The sequence below is a fragment of the Saimiri boliviensis genome, chromosome 4, assembly GCF_048565385.1.
Source record: "Saimiri boliviensis isolate mSaiBol1 chromosome 4, mSaiBol1.pri, whole genome shotgun sequence".
In the NCBI taxonomy this organism is placed as follows: Eukaryota; Metazoa; Chordata; class Mammalia; order Primates; family Cebidae; genus Saimiri; species Saimiri boliviensis.
In genome coordinates, this window is record NC_133452.1 from 111,482,373 (window position 1) to 111,507,212 (window position 24,840).

The following is a 24,840-nucleotide window of genomic DNA, read 5'->3' on the forward strand; positions in this document are numbered from 1 at the left end:
TTTACATCCTGTGTCTTCTCACTAACAGATTAGTAAGGGTCTGGAGAAAGGCAGCCAAGATTTGGTGTGTCTCTAATCTAAGCAAAATGAGAAGCTGTGACTCACATACAGTCCTCCCTGTATCCTGGTTGGAGATCACATAGGAATTTGGGGCCAGTGTTCAAAGAAGTTTCAATCGTCTTCAGTTCCTTGCTTTTTCCTGCAGCCACGTTAACACAGTGCTTCCGGCCCTGGCAACTGGATCAAGCCTCAGGAGCCCAGAATTCTCCAACTTATTCCATCGGAGACATGGCAATAAGTGCAACACTTACAACCTGTTCATGACACCCTGAAACTGTATTAAAAGCACAAGATGCAAGTGAAAATTCTATACCGGGAGCATTTATTAATTTGTATTTCCAGTACATCAGTTTTTAGGGAAAGCATCACATATACACTTTTAATGAAATGAGGAAAAATTGACAGTTCCAACTAGATGAATTTTCATAAGTAAAAAGAAAACAGCCAACTAATAAGCCTTTTTGTGATTTAAAAATGAGATTCTACTTGGTACAAATTGGGATTAAATGTGTAGATATGGACATATGGAGTAGAATTGGAATAGCAGACACTGGAGACTCCAGAAAGTGGGAGGGTAAGAAAATGTTTAGGGATGAACAAGTTACCTAATGGGCATAACGTACACTTATTTGGGTGTCGTGTACACTAAAAGCCTACGTTTTACCACTGTGCAATATAGCCATGCAACAAAGCTGCACTTGTACCGTTCCCCCTAAATCTTTTTTCTTTTTTTTTTTTTTTTGAGACGAAGACTTGCTGTTGTTGCCCAGGCTGGAGTGCAACGGCACAATCTCAGCTCACTGCAACTTCCACCTCCCAGGTTCAAGGGATTCTCATGTTTCAGCCTACTGAGTATCTAGGATTACAGTTGCCTGCCACCACGCCAGGCTAACTTTTTCTATTTTTAGTAGAGACAGGGTTTAACCATGTTGGCCAGGCTGGTCTCAAACTCCTGACCTCAAGATCTGCCTGACTTAGCCTCCCGAAGTGCTGGGATTACAGATGTAAGCCACCACATCCAGCCCTAAATCTATGTAACACAAAAAATAAATTAGGATTGAAGATTCTCCTTTTGAATGTGCATTAATCTTTCTTGACTATCTCTGGAAAAACCTCTGAGACAGGTAAGCTTGTTTCATGTTAGGTTAGCAATGGAGAAAGAATACACTGATTTGAATTGAACTGAAGTGTACTCAAAGAGGTGGTTCCAGCACAGTAGGCGCTACCTCTGCCAGTCTCTCCATCTTACTCATGTACAAAGTGTCTTATGTACAAAAAGGCTTATGTACAGAATGTCTATTTACTGCTGAACTTCTCCAGTGTGGCAGTCCCATTCCTATTTGCTAAGAATGTATACGCTGGGCATAAGGGAGTTTTAATAACCACAGGTTTGGATTCTGTAAGTTACACATTATTCATTCTAAAACTTTAAGTAGAGATCTAGGAGTGCTGTGTCCTAAAATGTATCGGTGTTTTCAAACTAGGGGTGCAGAATCTTTAGGGGCACACAAGCTTTCTGTCTCTTCCACTGCTGTTCTCTTTCATTATTGTTGCACCGCCTGCAATACGTCCTTATTCTCGTGTTTAGATATCCTCTGCCCTCCCCTTCCCTGCTTGTTAATCTTCTGGGAGAAATTTTAAAATTCTCAATACTTACTATTATTGGTAATGATAAATAAGGAAAACCTGTCACATCTTCTGAAGTAGATGAAGAGAAAGAGAAGAAGCTACCCTTTGGGAATCCACAATGGCTACTAAAAAGTGTTTACTTGTTTTGGTTCTTTTTGTTACATATGATTGGAACAAAGGCTTTTACATCTTTTCCGGTCTAGAACTAAATCCTTGACCTCTCTGGATCTGTTACCTCTTCCATAAAAGGAGGCAGGTCTATCACTAATATCATATTAATTGGCTGACTGATTCATTCAATAAATATTTATTCTACTGATCCAAGTACTCTTCAGTTACTTCAGGTAAAGCAGCCAATGGTCTACATATTTGGATCCCCTGAGAACCACAGTAATAACCTGTGAATGAAAATGTCTTTTAAAAATATCCAATTAATAAAGCTCTACAAACAATATCATTATTCTTGCTGTGGATTTTTTTTTTTTTTTTTTCCGAGATGGAGTCTGACTCTTGTCACCCAGGCTGGAGTGTAGTGGTGCGATCTCAGCTCCTGCAACCTCTCTCCCCGAGTTCAAGTGATTCTCCCGCCTCAACCTCCTGAGTAGCTGGGATTACAGGCACCTGCCACCGTGCCTAGCTAATTTTTGTATTTTTTTAGTAAAGACAGGGTTTCACCATCGTGGCCAGGCTAGTCCTGAAATCCTGACCCCATGATCCACCCACCTCGGCCTCCCAAAGTGCTGGGATTACAGGCGTGAGCCACCATGCCTTGCCGCCTGTGGACTTCTATTCTCTAAGTTTTCACAACCACTACTGATTTTTCACTTAAGATGATCTTTCCTATGCCGGGCACGGTGGCTCAAGCCTGTAATCCCAGCACTTTGGGAGGCCGAGGTGGGTGGATCACGAGGTCAAGAGATCGAGAACATCCTGGTCAACATGGTGAAACCCCGTCTCTACTAAAAATACAAAAAATTAGCTGGGCATGGTGGCGCGTGCCTGTAATCTCAGCTACTCAGGAGGCTGAGGCAGGAGAATTGCCTGAACCCAGGAGGTGGAGGTTGTGGTGAGCCGAGATTGCGCCATTGCACTCCAGCCTGGGTAACAAGAGCGAAACTCCGTCTCAAAAAAAAAAAAAAAAAAAAAAGATGATCTTTCCTTGGTTGTTTGCAAAACAAAATGGTTCACAAGAATGACCTATGAAAAGCCATTACGGAAGCAGAATGAGTGTTGACAACAGAATGCCTTTGTGTGGCCCTGTGTCCTACGTGCACTATTTTGTTTCTTCCTCATATTTTCAACTTCCTCTGAAAAGGTGCCATCTCCCCAACTTTACAACTAAGAAAACTCAGGGTTCTCTTAACATACGTGGATTAGAGAAACTTCCTTTTCTCAATGAGTACCCGTACTCATAATACAGATCTCAACTATGTTACCAGAATTAGGAATTACATTATAATTGAATCAAATGCAAAAACATTCTGTCCTCTTATTTTAAATATTTTATGCATGCTGCCTTTGCAAAGCATATGCTATGGAAGGAACAAGTATTGAGTAAGAAAAGATAAGTTCTTTATATAGAGTATAGCGGTTTAAACTTCTAATTTTAAATCTAAGTTAAAATGACTGATTAAAATATGAGTGTATTTACTTTTGACTCCTACAGTTTTACCCTAGCATGTATGAGCTTGACTGCGAACACGGTAAAGCAGCTGCATGAACATCACTGAGAACATCACTCCTGCTATTTCCTTTAAAATACTGACAGGGTCCTAAGTGTCTCCAGCAACGGGGCATCTGTGTGTATGTGCATCTATCGTATGTAGGTTACTTTAAGTCTATGTGAATTAGGCCAGTCGCCCTGCTGGCCAAAGTTAACTCAGGAGACTATTTTAAATAGGTAAGTTCTAGGACAGCGGTGTGACATGATTAGAAACAACATGGCTTAAGATTAACTATAATTGTATTAACTATTAGAGTCAAAAACTAAAGACATAACAGTGTTTTGCTGTGGTACGTTTCTTAAAAATTTCTCAAAACATTAGCTTCTCTCATTTAAGTAAGTTTAACTCTTTAATTTTCCATCTAGTGCCTATGAATATATCTAAAATATATATAAAACTGTTTCTGAAAAATGTACTAAAGAGACATGTCATTAAAATCCAATTTGGCTACTAAATTTTGTTCAAGAACTTTACTCACTACTGGTTAGGAAACAAGGCTTATCATTCACTATCCTACACAAATAAAAACACCAATTAAAGGCGAGAGATGGAAGAGCGAGAACAGGTCATTTATTTCAGTAGCTACACCTCTGTCATCAATCACAGGGACTAAATGACCCAAGGGTGGGTGAATCTGTGCAGTAATACAGCCTTCAAAAGATAATCCCATTTACATTCTCACTTAATAGCACAGACACGACCATTTAATTTAACACAAGACAATCACTTGCGTGTATCATAATAAATAAATATTTCTATACTAAGACATTATGAGAGAAGCAATTCCGAAGACAGTGTCTGTGGCTCACAAACACTAGTCAGCTGGGAAATATTTCCCTAACTGAAGTAATCTTTCTAGGGAAAAAAGAAATCACTGGAATTTCATTTCAAAGGGTAGGGTTTCTAAAAACTGGAGAAAAAAGCAGTACAGAGAATAATTTTACTTTATAATTTTATTCTAAAATACAACAAAACGACTTAGAATTATGTCAGCATAACTCCTTGATGTATTTTTGTCTTTAAATTCCTAATATGAAAGTCATAAATATTAGGCCTAAAGCTGCTGACATTTGAATCAACACTAACAGCACACAAAGAAAACATTTTAAAATTATCAATTATGTAAAACAAGCACTTACTAAATACAAGAGCTTCTGAATTACAAAGCTTATGAAACAGGTCTACAATTACCAAAATCTCAAAGGCCAAAAAAGACACTAGAAAATTCTTACAAAGAAAGATGTTGGAAGCAGAGCACTTGGTAAATCAATGAAACAACTTGGACAAGATTCTGATACAAAAACTGGAATTGAGATGAAGCTGAAAGAATATTTGATTTCAGTCCAGTTAAGCCATTATGCCACCTAAAACCTATTTCCTTTTCTAAATGAAACAAAACTTATCTCAAAACTTTTAGGCATTTAAACAATCTGAATTTCCTTCATTTGTCCGCAGAATAGAAAAAGAATATTCTGACAGCAACACACATTGTGCTAGCAAAGAAAAGCAAATCTGTGCTGAACACTGTTAGTACCTCTTATCACAGACTGTATCAAATACATTAAGGCTCTTTCTAGAATTCTAGGACTTAGAACTGTTTCACTCAAAGTAAGACACTGCAAAGGAGGAAAAAAAATTGATTTTCCACCTTTAATGAAAATTTCCACAAATTTCTGAAAATATCTATAAAGAAGGTACACAGCTTTTCATAACAAGACATCAGTGCCTGAATCATTTTAAGTGGCTTAGTCATTATAAGACTGTAAGCTCACGTTTCATTACTCCAGTTATATGGTACTGTGCCATCCTTAAAAAGTATTTGGAATTTTGAAAAAAAGTCCTCTTTTCCTAGAGAACAATTATGATGGATGTAAGATAGTCTTCTGGCAAAGGATGAGAACATCAGAATCTGCCCAAGTGTAATAGTCAGAATAATGAGAGGTTTAGGAGTTACAGTGGGATACAGAAAAATAATTTTTAGGTCCCAAATTTGCTATCATAATTAACCTTAAACAAATTAACCAAAAGCCATGATTAATAAAATCTGTTCACTTTATAGAAGTAACTCTAACATGATCATGGAATGGTTAACTCTGGGGGCACACACCCTACCTAAGTACCATGGCAAAGGCTCCCAGCTGTAAGGCTGGTGTGCAACATCTACTTTAACAGATTCTGCAGCATGGCTGTTGCATAGGTGGGCCGAGCCTGTCTGCTCTCAATCGCATTCTGAAGGTACTGGATGCCTCCACAGCGTTCCCAGATTTCCTCGAACTGTCTTGGCAATATCTCAGCACCACGCTTCCGAGTCAGGCCAGTCTCCTCAAGATTCAGCTCACACATCTCCATGTCATCCTTACCTGTATCCATGAGATATCAGAAAATTACCATCTCTTTCTTCAGTACCATTTGTTATCAACTGTACTTCTGAAATACTTATTAATTCTCATAGATTTGAAAATTTTCTAAGACTTTTCCTCTAAGATGGAAATCTGCTTAATAAAACCACCAGAAACAATCAAAATGTGCCCCCCACCAAGGACCCTTTCAATATTCATAAACACTGCTCTTAATCAAACAAGTTATCAGAGTTAATACAAATGCTACATTTCATCAAGCCATTACAAATCAAGGGATGTAATGAAACACAATGGAAAGGTTTTTAGGATACAGACAAGTTTCTGTGTGCTAAGAACATAATATAATCCAAGGAATTTCACATTATAAATGAGTTAATACTCAATGAACTAGAAATGCGATCTAACCGCAAGACTCCATCCCCCAACCTTGAATTTTAATAAATTATTCTATTATACATTAGAATGTTTCATTCAGAGAGTTTATAATCTTTTTTGGTTTTATAATTTGTTTTTCATGTAAATCATACACACCAGCCACAAGTAGGATGGGTGGCTTGTCAGGATGAAGTTCCATTTGCCGGGCAATCCATGGTCCATCAAAATGGGCATACCACCAGCCTTTTTTCTTATTCTGAGGGTCTTTGTACTGGTCGGCAGGGCGGATGAATGGGATGCGGAAGAAGCGTTGCTGTCGGTTCATTTCAATCTCCTGCTGCCTGGCAGGAATCTGAGCTGCTGGGTTCTGCTGAGCTATTACACAGAACAAGGAAAGTTATACCAGCAGCTCAAGGGAAAAGAAAAGAGCCTTTAATCCTGAAATATACCCCCAGAATTTTTTAAAAACAAGAAAGGTCCCTAACAGTAAATTTAAAACAAAATGCAAATATTAACTGCCTACAAAGTAATATAATGCAGTGTTACTTCTCAGAATTGTCTTTCCATTTAGATGGTTCTTGACATTGCAAACACATACACACACACACACACACACACACCCTCACACAAACACACATCCCATCACCACCACCAGCCACAAACCCGTCAGATTCCCACAAGTCACTGTAACAGTAACCTAAAATAAACTCACATGGCAGGAAAACAAACTACTATTATTTACTAGATTTATATTCTTCCTTCGAAGAGTTCAAATTTGCAGAGCAACTTTTATTAGGCTATTTATGATAGAATAAAATAAACAGTAATTTCAAAAATCTGAGGGACATAGACATTTGTCAGTTTAATCACTATTTCCACAAAAAGTAGAAGCCACATAAAAATTTTTTCTTTTGCCAACAGATTTTGGGATTTAACATGGCCATGATAACATAGATATTAACAATATTTAGACAACCTTATGACCAAAAAAAACCCAACTTGTAAGAGTAAGCATGAACTTTCTCTTAAAGATATTTACTTACTCTGAAATTGGTTTCTCTTGGAATAAAATCTAATGAAGTAAATGCAAACTATATAACATTTGATTCTCCTTGCTAATAGAAAAAAAAAAAAATCCTTGCTTTTCTACTAGTACTGGGCATTTCATTCACATCAATCTTTCATTCCCAGCTCAATTTTCTTTACTGAACAATAAGGTTTTTATTTTATCTGCAAATGTAAACATTTCCTGGGGCAATGACTTTACATCTTCAGCAGCATAATTTTGGTTAGCCTGTTTAATATGTTTTATACTCACAGAACTTCAAAAAAAGTGGACCAACCATTTACGGCAGCTCAATTAAGAATCTCACTATGAAAATCTAAGTGTGTCAAAGAAATATTATAAAATATACATATAATATGAAGTCTAAAATAGTCACATGGCTTTTGTAAGAATTTGCAAACATTGAAAGGATGAAAATACTTATTCTACTTTTTACACCAAGAAATAGGAAAAGCTTTATAGCAGTTGAATTTATTTATTTGCAAACCAGAGAAAGCAAAAAGCAGTTAGAAAAGCTATATATGCCTATGAAAGAATGAGAGGCTTGGTTCTGTTAGTGACTTTAAAAGCTGCATCACTATTAACAAATATGTACTTATCTATTTTTTAGTTCCTGTTTCCCAGAGCTACTTCCAGTTCAGTGTTTCTACTTTAAGTTTTTGAAACTCCCTACACTGTGGAGAATATACTAAATCAAAACTAAGAAAAGAATTTTAAAAACCTTTCCTTCATCTTAAGTAGTGAGGTAGAATTTAATGTCCAGTTTACAGGAAATGTACCATGATACTGGTAGTCATTCATTAATTAACCTACTTTTTAATTTGAAGTAACAGTCTCCTGTAAATTAAGATACTGGGTAAAATTAAGAAACTGAACAGAAAGTCTTTGATAGCTTTTCTTACTAATGGGAGAATTGAAATTTTGTTGGGGAAGACTAGAAATGAATACTTATCTGGAAAAATACAAAAATACAGACATTAAAAGCTTGAAACTAATATTATAACTTTCCTTCACATTCAATTGTGTTATCTTCAAACACAGCCCTATAAATTGTAACAAGCACTTCAAAACATCAGGTCCAACTAGCTGGCATATCAATGTGACATTATATCCAAATTATTACTGCTTAACTAATTCTGTAAGAGATTTACTGTACACTAAGGTAACTCAAAGCTTTTAAATTATCAAAGAATGGGTATCACAGGAAGCTATAATAAATGTAACAGAATAATTTCTTCCTATTCGGAGGTATCATTATTAAACCTGTATACACTATCACATTATCTACAAAACTAAAATATCTTTGGACAGAAATGCAGACACCATCAGTATTTGAAAACAGAGTGACCAAAAACCAGCACCTAAAAGTTAGTCTTTATTCTAAAAGATCAGCTGCTAAGAGTTTTGCTACAATAAGAATTGTATATACTCTCAGTTTAAAATGTGAGTGATTTTCTTAATGGAAGTAATTTGATAAAACATTAATTTCATTACATTTTTTTTATAATACACATATATACTGGAGTGATCCAAATAAAGCATCATCTCAAATTAAAATATATCTTAGTATGGATATAACATCTTTAACACACTACAATTCCACTTAAAATTGTAGCAAAACAACATTTAATAGAAGTTAGTATTTTGTAAAGTATTTTAACCCATCTTCCAGTTAGCACATGAGTTACCAACCGTTGACTTACGTGAATTGTTCAAAAATGGTGCAAAATCTGTGAACAAACATTTTATGTTGAAGAAAAGATACAAATGCCAAAACTGTTAAATGAGCATTTTTCTAATTTATAAAGCCTTCCCATCAACTGAGGTGGTGACTGACAAGTAAATATCCTATCTACAAACCAAATATTCTCAGAATTACCTAAAAGCAGTTGCTGCTTTCTGATCTTTTTAAAAAGACTCTTTTGACTGATTTAGGTTTAGAAAATTCTGATTGAAGCACATATAAAGAAGACCAAAATTTAAAAATTACACTTCATTTGTGATTTTTAGAACACAGTAATATCCAAACAGAACGTAATACAATGACTTTAACTAGACAAGATAGTATCTTTCATACATTAGTAGAATTTTCATTAAAAAAAAAAATGAGAATTCATCAGAAAATTATATGCATTACAGGAGTAAAGGCATTACTACTTTTTGGTAACACTTAGTATGTTTTGTTTTCTTTAAAGTGTCTAAATCCTAAACTCATGTCATTTTACTTTAGAAACTACAAAATAAAACTACTTTCCAAAATCATTGTTTAAACAATTAACGATCATAAATACTTAGTAGGTGATTTGCCCCTGCCCAAAAAATTATCTCTAAAAATCTCCCTCTGCAGTAAATGAGATGAGAGCATGCTCATCCAGGACTGCACCAGGAAGAGGGTCTGAGGCTCGTTACGCATTGCTGTAAGAGTTCACCACTAGCTGTCAGCGTATTACTCTTTCAGGTCAACAATATGAAGCTACATTTCTGTTAATCATAAGCTGTAATCATTTTATTTTCTCAAATTAATGAATTGTGCCTTCCAAATATTAGACAACACAGCACTTCCTTTTAAAGGTGATTTAGCAATGCCACGTTAGGAAATCATCTAATTCTAGAATTTTCTCAATTGAGCTTCCTGGTGCTCTTTACCTTTGCTTTTAGCTATGCTCCTGTGTCAGGATGAATTTTACATGAGGGGAAAAAAAAACAGAAAGAGAAAAGCAAGACAAGTATTTTTCAAAGCAAAAGTTACATCTGATAAAATATATCCTGAAAATGACTCATAATCAAGTTCTCTGAAGGCTAAATATGTGTGGGGTTGTATTCACATAAATTCCTAAATTTGTTCATAAACCTGGATAGCTTAGGCAATTTTCCTAATCTCCTCTTTGTTTTTCCAAATAATATATTATAAACAGAAACAGTGGCTGCACCAGCAAGGTGAGCCATGTAATATTTGCATCTTTTTGGGTAAAGATAGATGATTAGGTATCAAAGTTTGAGTCACAAATACAATAAATATGTGTATATTAATTGAAAACCTGTTTGTCAAATATTACAACATGAACCTCTTTTGTTTTAAGAAGTACAATCATTCAGATATATTAATTTTGAAATACAATATAATGAAAGTCTGTCAAGCTAAAGGTAGGAATTAGAACATTTACAGCTAAAAAGAACAGCCCACTGTCATTTTTTTATAAAAGAAACATAATTTGTGGTCAGAACTTAGTACACAGACAGTCAACAGCTAATGTAATCACTTTGTCGTGTTCAAAGAGGAAGAAACGTTAAACTGGAGAAGAGAGTGGTGTCATAGTGTTTACTGTGGCTTCCACCTGCCACTTCTTGGTTACAAGTGATCTCCCACTGCCCTTCCACAGTCCTATATTCTGACTGCCACCTCTTGAGCAATCACTGGCACTAATAGGACCCTTATTAATAATAATACTGCCCTCACTCAATCTATTTTTTGCAACAACTTAGAAACACTGAAATTCCACCATTTAATTGACTTTATTTAAATGTTGCTTTTCTTTATTTGGAAGGTAGTGAGGGAAGCAAAATATAACCAAGAACTCATTTTCTATGTCAACTTGGGTCCTGCATTGCTGAACTATACTATCAACTGTTGGGATTATACCCCTAAGGGAAAAAAACACACACACACACATACACACACAAAATATTAAATCTGCCATCACCTTGATGTTAATCAGAATTAAGCTAATAAGTTGTGCCAGTTTAAACATAGTAAGTCCAATTACTGCTTTAAAGACTGAAATTACCATTCACATCTCACAGGTATTCTCGGTTAATGTTAAGGCTCATGCATGCTTTTACTAGGTTCTACCGATCCTACTCTATTTTCCAATTTCACGCCTTGGCCTACTGCATAACAAAGTAACAAAATCCATGTTCAGGGTCCCAGCCGAAAAATCAAATCTTAATCTAGGCAAAACTCTGGTATGAAGCAAGGTAATATTTCTCATTCTTATATATTCACAGTATTATAAAATAATGTTTGCAGTAAAATTATTTTTGAAACAAAGGCATTAGAGTGGAAATGGACAATGCGTGAATCAATTCCTTTCTTTTTCCAGGCTACAACCCTATTCTGGGAGGAACAGAAAAGTAATTAAACCTACACATAAAAAAGATAACAATATTGGGTATTTCAGGGAACTATTTCTAAAAACTGAACTACATTAAATTTTAAAAACTAGAAAAATGGGTCGGAGCAGTAGCTCATGCCTGTAATCCCAGCACGTTGGGAGGTCAAGGCAGGAGGACTGCTTGAACCCAGGAGTTTGAGACCAGCCCAGAAAAAATGGCAAGACCTCATCTCTATTTATTTAAAAAATAAAATTTATAGAAAATTTAAAAATAAAAACTAACCATCATCCTTTTTAGCAATTCATTTTCATATGTAAAATTCATTTCAATGTAAAGTAAAAGGTGCATGGCAATCCTAACGTGTTCACATTTAATCGTGTGTGTGTGTGTGTGTGTGTGTAAATTACGCATGCACACCCTCTTCAATATAGACAGGAAAATTCTTGTCTCAATTATTTTAACAAGTAAATTCACTGTATCTTAACAAGTATGAGTTTAAAGACATACTCATAAAAATAATGCTATAAAAGATAGACCATCCGGGAGAATCACCTGAACCTGGGAGGCAGAGGTTGCAACGAGCCAAGATAGTGCCACTGCACTCCAGCCTGTGTAAAAGAGTGAGACCCCATCTCAAAAAACAAAAAACAAAAAAGACAGGCCATCAAGGTTGTACTAGGTTCAATAGATCACAGTTCTACAGCTGGAGAAAATTTACATGGGACATTTTACCCAAAAGCCTTAAGTACAGATATATACATTTATATACATATATTTTAAAACATTCAAAAGTACAGATTTGTTTTTACCATAATCAGTAACAGACTTTGGAGCACGTTGCTCTGTTTCAGTATTTCTCTTCTTGTTCTTAGATTTCCAAGCATGATACACTTTTAGTCTCCTATGAAATTCTTCTCTGCAAGCTGCCAGGAGTTCAATATCTATTGTTACATACAGAAAAAAAAAAAAAAATTGACATCTTAATTTAATCATCTAACATAATGATATAATTATTCTGTGGCATAAGTAGTTTTTTTTAATTTTTAAATTAATGGTACAAAATGAAATGTAAGCTAATTATTCATAAAGATAAGCATTTTAGAATACTATTGTTAAAATTTACAGATCATTTCCTCACACAGTATTACTATCTTATATATTTGCTCCACAGAACTCTGGACTAAACAGGTCTTTTATATAAGAAGGAATTGAATCAGAAACGTTAAGCAATTGGTCAAAGGCCACAAGTCCTGACAATAGAATAAAAAGTCACTATGATAAAATGCAAACTAGATTTACAAGCAAGACATTTTTTATGTTTACAATTATGCAGATATACTCAATGGAGGAAAAGAATATGTGAGAAATTATGTGATGCTTTCTAGTCATAGTTTTCTGAATTCACCTTTCCTACTCATCATTTTCTGAATTCCAACACTGTAATTTAAATAAAAACATAACTATGTGGGACGTATTTTACTCTAATTGTTCTGTGGGAAGAAAAATGGCCTTAAAAAGAAAGCACTGCATTGCTATTTGTTATTTTGCATTCATGCACCAAAAGATTCAGATAATACAGGTATTATACACACACACACACACACACACACACACACTCACACACACACACCTCTCACCCCAATCTAGTATTTATCACTTATCATTATGAATATTTTCTATTTTTGATCGTCTCTAAACACTTACCACAAGAAGTATTGATGGTATCACGTAGTTCTGCATATTTCCATTTACTAAGATCATATTTCTTGGTACCAGCAGCTGCTTTGGTGGCTTGTACAGCAGGACCTCTGTAATTATTATATATTTTTGCATTTAAACCAGAAACATGAAGAAAACATTGACTAAAGAGGCAAGAAGGCATGCGTAAGTTTGAAAACTGAAAACAGCTACTCGAAAAACATAATTTTTATTTTTATTTCTTTGACAGACGAGATTAAGAATGGTATACTAAAAGACGGCCAAATAAATTAAAATTTTCCAGCACACCACTTGATAGTCATATTAGATTTTAAATCCAAACTTTTGATTCTAATATTCTCATTCCACAAACTTCCCCAGACTTCAGTTTCAATGTTTTTACTTATATATATAAGAACATTTAAAGTTTAAAAATATACTGACACATATTCCTCAAAATCAAAAAAGAAATCCTTAACACACTTGAAAGATCATTAAAAGCATATTAAAGGTTTGTTTATGAGTCATTAGGCTACACAGTGCAATCACCTGGAGAGACTGCTGAAAGCTACAGATGGCCAAACTCAATTCACGCACCGTGGCTCAGAGTATCCCTGGGCCTCTGGATGTTTACAGAGATGTAGGTAAGTAGCCAAACCTGCAACCCACTGCATTACAGTCATTAAAGTTGGCTAAAAGAACAGATGGAATCTGGAAACTCTTTTTAGGCTTCCCTGCTATAAGAATACTTAGAAAAGTTCTATAAGCAGACAAAAACCGCACCCTCATATTTAATAAGCAATAAGAAAACTAGTAAATTAAAGAGGCTTTAGCTCATGAGGTAACAGAGATTTCAAAGGGCACAAGTGTTGTATCATGCCCCATTTAGTAGGAACATTTATACAGGGAAAGAGACAAGAAAGAAAATCCAAAGCACTCAATAAAATGAAGTAAATTCAACTTTTCCAAAAACAGTGCTACTCAGTCCTCTAAGGCCTGCTTTCTGATTTTCGGGTTGGTTTGTTTGGTTTGTTTTGAGAGAGGGTGTGGCTCTGTCACCCAGGCTGGAGTGCAGTGACTCAATCTTAGCTCACTGCAACCTCCACCTCCCAGACTCAAGCAATTCTCCTACCTCAGCCTCCTAAATAGCTGGGACTACAGGTACACAGGACCAAGCCTGGCTAATATTTATATTTTTTTGAAGAGACAGGGTCTCGCCATGTTGCCCAGGCTGGTCTCAAACTCCTGAGCTCAAGTGATCCGCCCACCCCAGCCTCCCAAAGTGCTGGGATTACAGGCATGAGCCACAACACCAGGCCTTTAAGACTTATCTTTATGCATATAATTTGAGATCATTAATCAGAAAATATGAGAACAATTTTTTCTGTAATAATACTTATTTTTCAACAAAAAATTACACTTGCAAACAGCAGACACTCAGAATAAGCTGCAAGACTTTAAGCTCAATGTTTAAATACATCACATCTCAAGACACGAAGGTAGCACAAATACAAAAATAACTAAGAATTAAAGAACAAACATATTGCTTCTTAGGTATCACACAAGGAAATTCTCCTTTATCATCTACTACCTGCAAGATATTTCCTCTTAAGGAGGGTTGATCAAGATATAATACCTGAAAATAAACATGTATTTCCTTAGCCTTTCACATTTTGAAAGATAACAGCCATCCTGGCAAGCAGTGAAGACACAGGCTTAAATGAAAAATGATGTCTGAGAATATGTTACTTTCTTCCTGAAGAAAAGTATTCTTTCAATATTAAGCTTAAAAATGAAATACAAGGTGCCTGTGCTTCTTTAAAAGGCCTGAGTACGCTTTCATCCTAGAGAATAAAAAATAGCGTCATCCTACATACTTAAAATTGTTTGACATAGTGATTATCAGTTACATATAAAACTAGCTAAAGAATGTGTGGCCATTAGTCCTTCCTGTATTTTTATGATTAAAAACTGTTTTAGAGAATCTAAATACTTTCCATAAGCAGTATAACTGGCAATTTTCCACGTAGCGTTTTGGTCTTAATTGCTTTGCTCAAAACCAGCCAGCTGTGTATCAGTAAAGTCTCTCTATTCCTTAACAATAACTTACACTTTTACATTTATTCAAATATTCTTTGTCTTTTCTACATCCCTAAACTACCATTCAATAAACCAAAAAAAAAAAAATCCTTTCCTTTTTAAGCTGTTCTTGGAGTCTTTTCTAGGAGGGCAGCTGAAAATCACTATGTTTTGTTCTTGTTGCTATCTTTTCTTTTGAAAGAGAAGGTAAATTTACATAACATACAGTTTTATAGTTTGTCAATGTATATAAGGTATTGGAATATATAAAAAATGTTTTGATACTTTTAAAAATTACATTAAATTCAAATGATTATTGCTTAAAACAGTTTTAATATCACTAACTTTTTATTCTTCTTACCTCAAACAAAAGTATATCTACTAAAAGGCATAGTATCCAAAGAAGTTTTTTCTTTAAATGTTTACACTATTTAAATGTTTCCCCACCCCCATCTTTGGAGTTACTGAAATAGTAAAATAAAGGGTCAATTTCCTGATTATTCCGACTTGCTATAAAGACAATCATGTAAAGAAAACAAGAGTAGAAAAACTGGTTAAAAAAAAATTAGTACTTTTAATTATCTTTATAATTTCAAAATTAAGAATTAACATGTTAGTGATTAATATCCATTTATAAGAGTAATGGACCAGATCTTGCTGGTGGCTCAATTTACACCAGTGGTTTTCAAACCATGTGCCATGGTGCAGAGCCCTTCAAGAGCCATGCTCTTCCCTTACTACCTCTTCAATAAGGCACAGTGGTTCCCAAATTACAGGCAGCACCACCCCAAGGAGAGTTGCAAAATACTCATTTTGTCACGATGAGGGGAAGACGTCCCCTACAGACACTGAGCTGGTGGAGGCCAGAGATAAGCAGTAGAGTACCAGCACCAAGGAACTGTCCCATTCTAAATGCCAATAGTATCCCTGCTGAGAAGAATTTAGAGCAATACTGCTTTTTATCTTTTTGTTGTTGTTGTTGTTGGGTGGGGTGAGGGGGAAGTGATATTTCTTGTACAGAAAGAAATATCACTTTAGATAGAAAGAGCAGGCTAGTCATATAACAGGTTCTGGTCCAAATAATCAAAAGTAATTTAAAAATATGATTTTGAGGTGAACACTTATTTCCCCAAATTACACTGCACTAACCTACTCAAATATTCTGACATTTCTTTGGCCATTTGTTCCCTACGAGAAAAAATGTTAATACAATATGATTACAAAAAAGACATACTACATAAATTAATTAAAAGATCTAAAAGTATAATTAAAATACATACTTTCAATATTATTATTCAACAACTATTCATAACTGGTTTACTTTGTTAATGCTTATGACATACTTTTCAACAAATCTAGCCATAACACACAGCAAAATTTCTGTTTAAATCCAGTTAAAGTCATTTGAATGTCTCTCCATTTTTGCAGTAGCAACTTACAGATAAAACTCATGAAAGCTTTTATGGTATTCTTTTACATATAGAATACAAGTAACATGGTCTAAACACATACAGGAAACTTGGCAAGATAAAGATTCCATATGAGGATTTTTGCTCCACAGTTGCTTAGTAAATATTAATTAGATAAGGCACAATGGTGAAAACCACAAGATGATGTATTTGACAGCATCAGAGTTTAAAAAAGAATATGATGTACTCAACGCTCTAAAATTCCAAATCAAAGCATGCTTTAAAAAAAAGAATATCAAAACAGGGACTTATGAAAGATCTGAGGCATTCTGACCTTCCAAGGATAAACATTTGCCAAAGGCAAAAAACTTATTTTGCTTTTGTTACCCAGAAGGATATAACTTTTCTCAAAATTTGTTTAATTCTTTAAAAAGGAATGAAGATTCATAATGTTCATCAACACTTCTTTACTTATTTCCCTGCTCTTTGCTCTTTTCTGTCATAATTACTTTCTCATTCATTCTACTCATCAATCTCAAAACCTTCCAAATCAATAGAATCATAAGAAGAAAAGATGGGTAAATTTGTTTCGAGGCAGTTTCCTGAATTCCTGCCCAGGGGTGGGACCCTGACTAATGAAGTAGAAGACTCCTGTTCGTAATGAACTCTGTCTAGAATTATGTACTGATGGAGGTCTATTAAAGCACAGTCAGAGAAAAAGATATCTTTCAAAACTGACAATGAAGGACAGCAAAAACAAAATATAACACAAACACAATCTAATAAAAATTACCTTTTGAGCAATACATTCATCAATCTCTCTTTAAGCTAGTAGTTTCTCAGAATCTTCTCACTTTCAAACTCAGCATGATTTTGATAAGTGTGTTTAATTCTATTATCACTCCACATCAAGGTTTTTGTCTCGGGATTCAAAAGCATCTGTTTTTACCATCTTTTCCTCCTAAAGCGTCCTCCATTTCTTTTCCCATCGTAGGTTTTTAAGAGAGTCCATGGACTTTCAAATCTCTTTACCACTGGGTCTGTTTATTATACAGGTATTCTTCTGTGTGCTTTGACACTATAATGGATGGCAGTCTCTACTGATGCATTATCCTCCTTGCCCTACGTCAAGATCCACCTGACCTAGACCAATATACTACAATAAATTTTCCAGATAGAAATGGTTCCTGCACCCAGGTACTTTCTTCCTTCTGATCTTACCAAACTATATGCAAATACAATTTCGATTTAGACACTGATTGCAGGGCTTATTTAATTCAAGCTCAAATGGTAACTATGAAGCAGTCGTGGCAATGGAAGGCGAGAGTACCCACTCACAGATTATTTTCAAAATTTAAGGCAGTATTGTGGTAACGAGTATACTCCTAGCATCTGTTGAGATAAAGGGTAAGGAATGCCAAATGTCCTACACAAGGAAGAATTGTTCCATGCCCCATTTAACTTTAACACGTCCATCATATCACATACAGAGGTGAAAAACACATATACAAATTTTACACGTAAACAAACCTTTACGTGCAAACGATGTATTTTTTGTGTGGCTTTAATATTCACAGAATTTTTCCAGGGCTTGTGCAAATATTGTGTAATTGAGAGAATATTGAACTTGGCTCTGTTCGGAACTTCACAAAGGATTATTCACAATTTCAAGGCATGTGAATACCCAACATTCCTATATCAATTTGTATTTGTAGCTACAGCATTCATGGTGATTCTATACATAAGCAAAAACATCTGATCATTTATCATGTCTTCCACTGCAGTTATGCACAAGCACTTTCATATTAAAATAAATATGTTTTATTACAAATGACTCTCCTTGTATTTCTCCTTTACATATATTGTTTGGAGAATTATTTATATAGGTTGCATCATTTGTTTAAAAATTGTTACTGGAACTAGAGTCTGATAGAATTGAGAACCATCAATATAAACGATAAGTTGGAGTCCTTAAATCTGTTAAAATAAAGATTTATATATATATATTCCAAAATCCTTATATGTAGTACATATACATACAAAATATATTTTATATTTTATATAAACAAAATTTATATTTCAAATGTTACTTAGATTCTGTCTTTGTGAGTAGATTTTCATAAGAAAAAGTTGGCATTACATACATAATTTCAGATAATGAATTATTTTAGATATAGTAGAATTAACTATCATATATCCTGAAAACCAAATATTTTATTCTTATGCATGCCTCCACACCTGCGTCTATAGAGATGTAAGGTAAGGAGCAGCTAAAAAAAATACATAAGACAAAATGGGTGTTTCATTATACTTTACACAGACAATACAAAGAAGGAAACCGAATTATAAGCTACTGCAATTGAGCACCAAACAAGAGCATTAAACATTTTTCCTGGACAAGAAAAATATGAAAAAGGTGGTCTCATTATCTTTCAATAGAAGAAAATAATTTATAATTTACTCCAATCAGAAAACTCCTCCCAAAAAGTATCCACGACCTATTTTTAAAAAGGTAAAGGTAAGTGACATACGGTGTCATTTTGGGTCTTGTTCCACCATTTCTGTGAAAAAAATACAGTTTAGTTAACATCATAACCAATTGTGAATTGTGAAAATCTGGATTGTGCAAATTTACTTCACTTTACTCATTGATTTTAAAAACTCAATTATTTCTAATCAACACATGAGATCACTCAGAGTTTTAATATATTTTTAAGTATTCATTAAAAATGATTGGAAAATAATAAAAGGCATGCAGTGAAAATTAAAGAGCAAATACATTACATGTCGATTATAAAATTCATACATTGTGAGGTTGTTTTTAATAGAATCTGGATATTACTTTACAATTTTAGGTAATTTGAAACCATCACTTTGCATCAAGGATCATATGTGTAATTGACTGAGATTATATTTTAGAACATATGACATATGTGGAAAACAATTCTTACTTAGAAGTTACTGGATGGGAATCCAAGCTGGAAAAAGTAACTTAAAATTGCTTATTGAAGCAGAATCAATCTATAATACATATATTTTTTAACTGAGCATAGAACCCAACAACATCATGCTATATATTAAGAACAGTTTACTTGGTTCTTACTCATAAATTTGTTATAGAAAAAACTCAGTGCTAACAAAGGTAAAACAAACATTCAAAAACATTTAGCTATAGCCCATGGAGTAAGATTAAACCATCAAACATGCAATATCCATATAGAATATCATTCATTATGAAGTGCTACTTCATTCTGATTGCAGTACAGAGTATAAAATAACCACAACATTGAGAAGGGAAGGAGCTCAAGAAGATCTGAGGGTCAGGGAAAGCTTCCTGGAGAGCTCACAGAAAGGATTTGAAGGGCATTCCAGAGGAGGATACACCATCCGTAGTGCTGAACCATAGAACTAAAACTAGCTCTTCTACCTTTCAAGTCATAATGGCTTGAATATCTCCTCATTACTTAATATGGTCCCATTACCTACCTAATTCTGCTTAATTTAAATTACTGGTAACTTGTTGTTTACATTAAAGGTCCTAAACAGTCCACTCTTTCTCAGAGACCACTCAACATGGAAGAACTGTACCTTTCTGAAAATGGGAAGGATTCCACATATGAGCCAATATCTTGTATAAGTACATGAAATGGCACTGGATATAGCTTAATATTTCACGTGCATAAACATAAAGCTTGATGATGAGTACCAATAATGACTCTATTAACAAGTCCCTTAGAAATGGACTTCTGCCATAATAAAGCCAGCTCTGTCAACTGCAGTACCTCCTCACAGACATCAGGCATAGCAGCTGTAAGAGTTTGGTTCATTTAAGAGCCTATCCTAGGCGGCTAGTCAGTTACACATAAAGTCTCCCAGCCATTCTGACATAACACAGGTGGAAGGCACAGAACAGCAGCTTAGCTGAGTCTGCATTTATAAAAACTGTATCTGGGCTAAAATAATTATAGTGAAATGTTAATATAGAGCCCAAATATTGGACTCAAAGCCAAGAGCTTAATAATAACATCTTTTGTTCCTAGACCCATATTCAGTTCATTTACAGGATAATGTACTTTTTCATACACAATCAGTCCCAGAGCTCCCCAATACAATCACATACTATTTGGTTGGTGCAAAAGTTATTGCGGTTTTACTCTTGGTAAAAATCATGATTACTTTTGCACCAACCTAACAGAAAAAGTGTGAAGGCAGCTTAATATGCCCTTTTCCTTCCCTATCTTTTTTTTGCTAAACATTCCATTACATTGCAATTTGATCCTTTCACAAGGAAACAGCGCCATTCTAGTGGTTATACTTTATATTTTGCCATACAAAGTGCTTTTAAGTTCTGAAAAGCATGGTGTGTCTATGTGCACAACATATAAAGGAACTCCACAAATTAGTTTCGTTATTATAAGCAAATAATCAAAATAATTAATGCTTCTGCATATTAATTTTTTTAAATGAATCTATTAAAATTTTCTGTAACTTTTAATAAGGGTGTCCACATTTCTACACACTCCACTGTAGTGGAGTGCTTAGAGATAATTCAAAAACCCAAAAAGCCAAAATGTTTCAATGAATTTAACCCTCCCTTCTTGGAAATGCAAACTCATTTATTCTGAAACATTGCAAAGTAAATTTCTCATTTCGACTGTTAGGATGTATACTATATGTAATTTTTTTTGCATTAGAAAAAATTTTAAGCCTCACCTACAAATACATTAAACTGCATTATTTAACACAGTCATTTATTTCCATGCCAGTGTTTGATGACAGGTATTTAGAAACTAGGTGTCTACCTAATACACTATACTCTTAGACAATTTCAGGGTAAAAATTGAAGTGTTTTCTTAACAGAGTACTCACTAGTGAGATTTTAGTCTTATATTTCAACAGTTTAATAATTTGATGAAAAAGCAATTATTTCATTCATTTGAATATAAAAGCTGATACAAATAATTCCAGTATTATTTTAGTTCCAATACATCAGGGCCTTCAGAATATGACTTTCTCCTATTCCCTTTTGCATGGAACTGAGAGGCAGAGAGGTACAGAAAGCAAAGGAGAGGGCGCAACACCCCACCCAGAGGCCCCAGTACCTCCGCAATGCTGGGTCAGCCTGGGCCTCATCACTGATGAGCTCCGCTTCACTCTGGGCAATCCTCAGGGCCAGCTCCCGGTCCCTGCGCTCCTGCTCCAGAACCGCTTGCTGCTGGGATTCCTCTTCCCTCTGTCGGGCCAGCTGTGCCTCCACTTCAGCCTGACAAGGACAGAAAGCCATTTCACCAAGAGTTCTTCACTTAGGTACAGGATCACTCCCATCACTACTTAAAATAAAGAGAAAGTATAACTGCCCCATACAAGTTCTTTACTAAGGAATTGCTTAAGAACGGATCTCTTCAGTCTGTATTTTCTTCTACATTATGATTAATGCTTCAAACACATCCCCATTTTGCCACTTTCCCAAGTCCAAGAGAAGGTAGAAGAACTACAGCTCCATAATTCTATGACTATAAATATTAGTGTCCCAAACATCACATGAGTATCGCATTAACACTAACACCTAGAGAGTAGATGTCAGGAATTTAAAGTTTTGGTTATGCTTAGGATATATTATGAAAGCCATAACAAACAGAAACTCAAATACATAAGCAATTATTTTCAGACATGGGACTTTTTAAAAACTAGGGTGGAGAGAGAATCTTAATCCTAATTTATTAATTCCAGTACCTACAAAGTTATATATTTTAAAACATAACATCTTAAGTGAGTTTTCATTTGACACTCCCGTAGGTATAACAATATTAACATTTATTGATCTACACTGTGTTCAAAATACTTAACGTTTATTAACTACCAAATGCTCACAACTAGTATTTATCCACATTCTACAGCGAGAAACTGTGGCCCACAGTTACTCACTATAATGTGTACAATGTCACAGTCTCTGTCAATGGCTGGTTATGGATGTGAAAGCTCCAAAGTCAATTGCCATAACCACTTCAAAACTGGCCTTCTGTCTCTGGGATAAACTAGTGACATCTTATCTAGCAAATCAAGATCTTGTTTTCACTTCTTTTATAACTTTGTAGGTTCCATTTTGATAGAAACTAAATCCAGTAATGACGTACTTGAATGCGTTTTTCATCGTCTTCCCTTTTCTTTCTCTCTTCTTCTTCTTGTTTTCTCTTTGCTTCCATCTCAAGTTTCCTAATAAAAAAATAGAAAACTCTTCAAAAATTTAACAGAAAATAAGGAATCCTTCAGAAGACAATTTAACTATTATTTAGTAATAAACAAAGGTAACAGATTGGGAGCTCAAATCAACCTCCTGGCCACATACATCAACTTATTTTGAATAAAATAAAATTTAACTCTATTGACAATAATTTTTACATAAAACAAATATAATCATAGTCTGTAACTTTTAACATCTCTAGATGAATGTGGTTACGCAGCCTGGCTGTAAGGTCCTGATTACAGGGGCTTCCCTCTATTCCCTCTCCAACTCAACACCTCATCCATTCTCTCTACCTTGCATGGCAATCTTTCAAAATGTTATCCGTTTTAAAACTGCAGAAAAGTAGAAATGTCATTTATCTTGCTTATAAAACAATAAACAAATCATAGTGTTAAAAAGAATATCTTCAGGTATAAGAGTCTAACTAAAATTCAGATTATAGTTTATTTTATGTTATTATAAAATGAGCTTATTTTCTCAATTTTCAAACGTATTATAAAATGAGTTCATTTAAAAAAGACAACAGTTTTAAGAATTGTCACTAACCACTGTCAATACCAAGAATTCACTATTCCTTTAAGTCTCTTATTCAAAACAACATAAATGCCTTACATCCGCCTTTCCTCCTCTTCCTTTCTTCGACGTTTTTCATCTTCTTCACGTCTTTTTCTTTCCTTTTCCATTTCTTCTTGAATACGCCTCAGCCTTTCCGCTTCCTCTTCCTGCTGTTTTTTCTTCTGTAATGCACTGAGGAGTTCCTCTGAGCTTTTAACCAGTGCATCATATTCTTTCTGTATTTGTTCCCGTGTCATCATAGTGGACTTAATAAAAGAATAAACAGGCACATAAAAACATTTCTTTTGTTGCACAACAATGAATATACTTAACAATACTGAACTATAAACTTAAAAATGATTAAGATAAATTTTAATGTTTTTACTGTTTACCACAATTTAAAATAAAAAATTACTCCAATATGCAAATATAGCAAAAACTAGGTAAGATGGTTAGCAGTAAGCCCATTATCTTTGCTATACTGTTTGTACATTAAATACTATTCAAAAAAATTTTTATGTTATCTCTTCACACAAGTATCAGACATCGATATCTACAGGTATACTGTGTTGTAGTTAAAAATTATTTATACGTTGGACGCAGTGGCTCACACTTGTAATCCCGGCACTTTGGGAAGTCAAAGCGGGCAGATCACCTCAGTTCAGGAGTTCAAGACCAGCCTAGCCAACATAGTGAAACCCCGTCTCTACTAAAAAAAAAATACAAAAATTAGCGGGACATGGTGGTACACGCCTGTAGTCCCAGCTACTCGGGAGGCTGAGGCAGGAGAATCGCTTGAACCTGGGAAGTGGAGGTTACAGTGAACCATGATTGCGCCACTGACACTCCAACCTGGGCAGAGTGAGACAGTGAGACTCTTGTCTCAAGAAAAAAAAATTTCTTAAGTAATGATCAGCTAATTTAGCAAGAGTTTACTAGTCTTTTATAATAATGTTCAAACAGTACCTACAGCATATTTAAGAAATTACAATACATCTAAAATTATTGGATGATTTTCCTAAGTTAGCATTCAAAAAATGTAGGTGAGTTAATTCTGATTTATAATGATACCACATAAACAAGGATAGCCCTTGACAGATTTGTAAAATCAGCTAAGTCTATTTATAGAATTTTCATTTCCTCCAGATCTTCCTTTTTCCTTTCTACCTCCAAGATTACCATTGTTTACATAATATATCTGCAGAAAATATAAAACACTCACTTTAAGATATTTATTACATCTCACATACTTGCACTGACCTATGAAACTAACCGAAAGCATGTATAAAACCCAAAACTATAATTGAGGAAAAGATACAAAATGTAATTAATGAAACACGCAATATAATTAACAAGCATATAGAAAAGTTTTCAATCCCACTAGTAATCAAATAAATAAAAATCAAAACAAAAAATGAAACCCCACTTTTTTCCTACAAAATTAGAGAGGAAACTGCTTTCACAACATTAACTGTTAAATTACTGTTAATATATACACTATAAATTACATTATATATCTCTGAAGATA

General features: G+C 34.6%; 1 protein-coding gene across 8 annotated transcripts in view; it reads right to left on the bottom strand.

Annotated features, from left to right (window-relative positions):
* Positions 1-365: 365 nt before the first annotated feature.
* Positions 366-24,840, bottom strand: part of MYO6 (myosin VI) — a 150,957-nt gene continuing 126,482 nt past the window's right edge. For 3 of the 8 annotated variants that reach the window (XM_039467472.2, XM_074398038.1, XM_074398037.1), the window contains exons 26-36: positions 23,370-23,578; positions 22,648-22,726; positions 21,616-21,776; positions 19,465-19,491; positions 19,045-19,074; positions 16,254-16,292; positions 13,032-13,135; positions 12,137-12,268; positions 8,918-8,944; positions 6,305-6,523; positions 366-5,773 (exon numbers count right to left, since the gene is read on the bottom strand). In XM_039467472.2, the coding sequence (XP_039323406.1) occupies positions 5,574-5,773; positions 6,305-6,523; positions 8,918-8,944; positions 12,137-12,268; positions 13,032-13,135; positions 16,254-16,292; positions 19,045-19,074; positions 19,465-19,491; positions 21,616-21,776; positions 22,648-22,726; positions 23,370-23,578 (1,227 nt within the window). In that variant the 3' untranslated portion in view covers positions 366-5,573. The remainder of the gene's footprint in view (positions 5,774-6,304; positions 6,524-8,917; positions 8,945-12,136; positions 12,269-13,031; positions 13,136-16,253; positions 16,293-19,044; positions 19,075-19,464; positions 19,492-21,615; positions 21,777-22,647; positions 22,727-23,369; positions 23,579-24,840) is intronic. The other 5 variants (XM_074398040.1, XM_074398039.1, XM_074398041.1 and 2 more) reach the window with 5 other exon arrangements.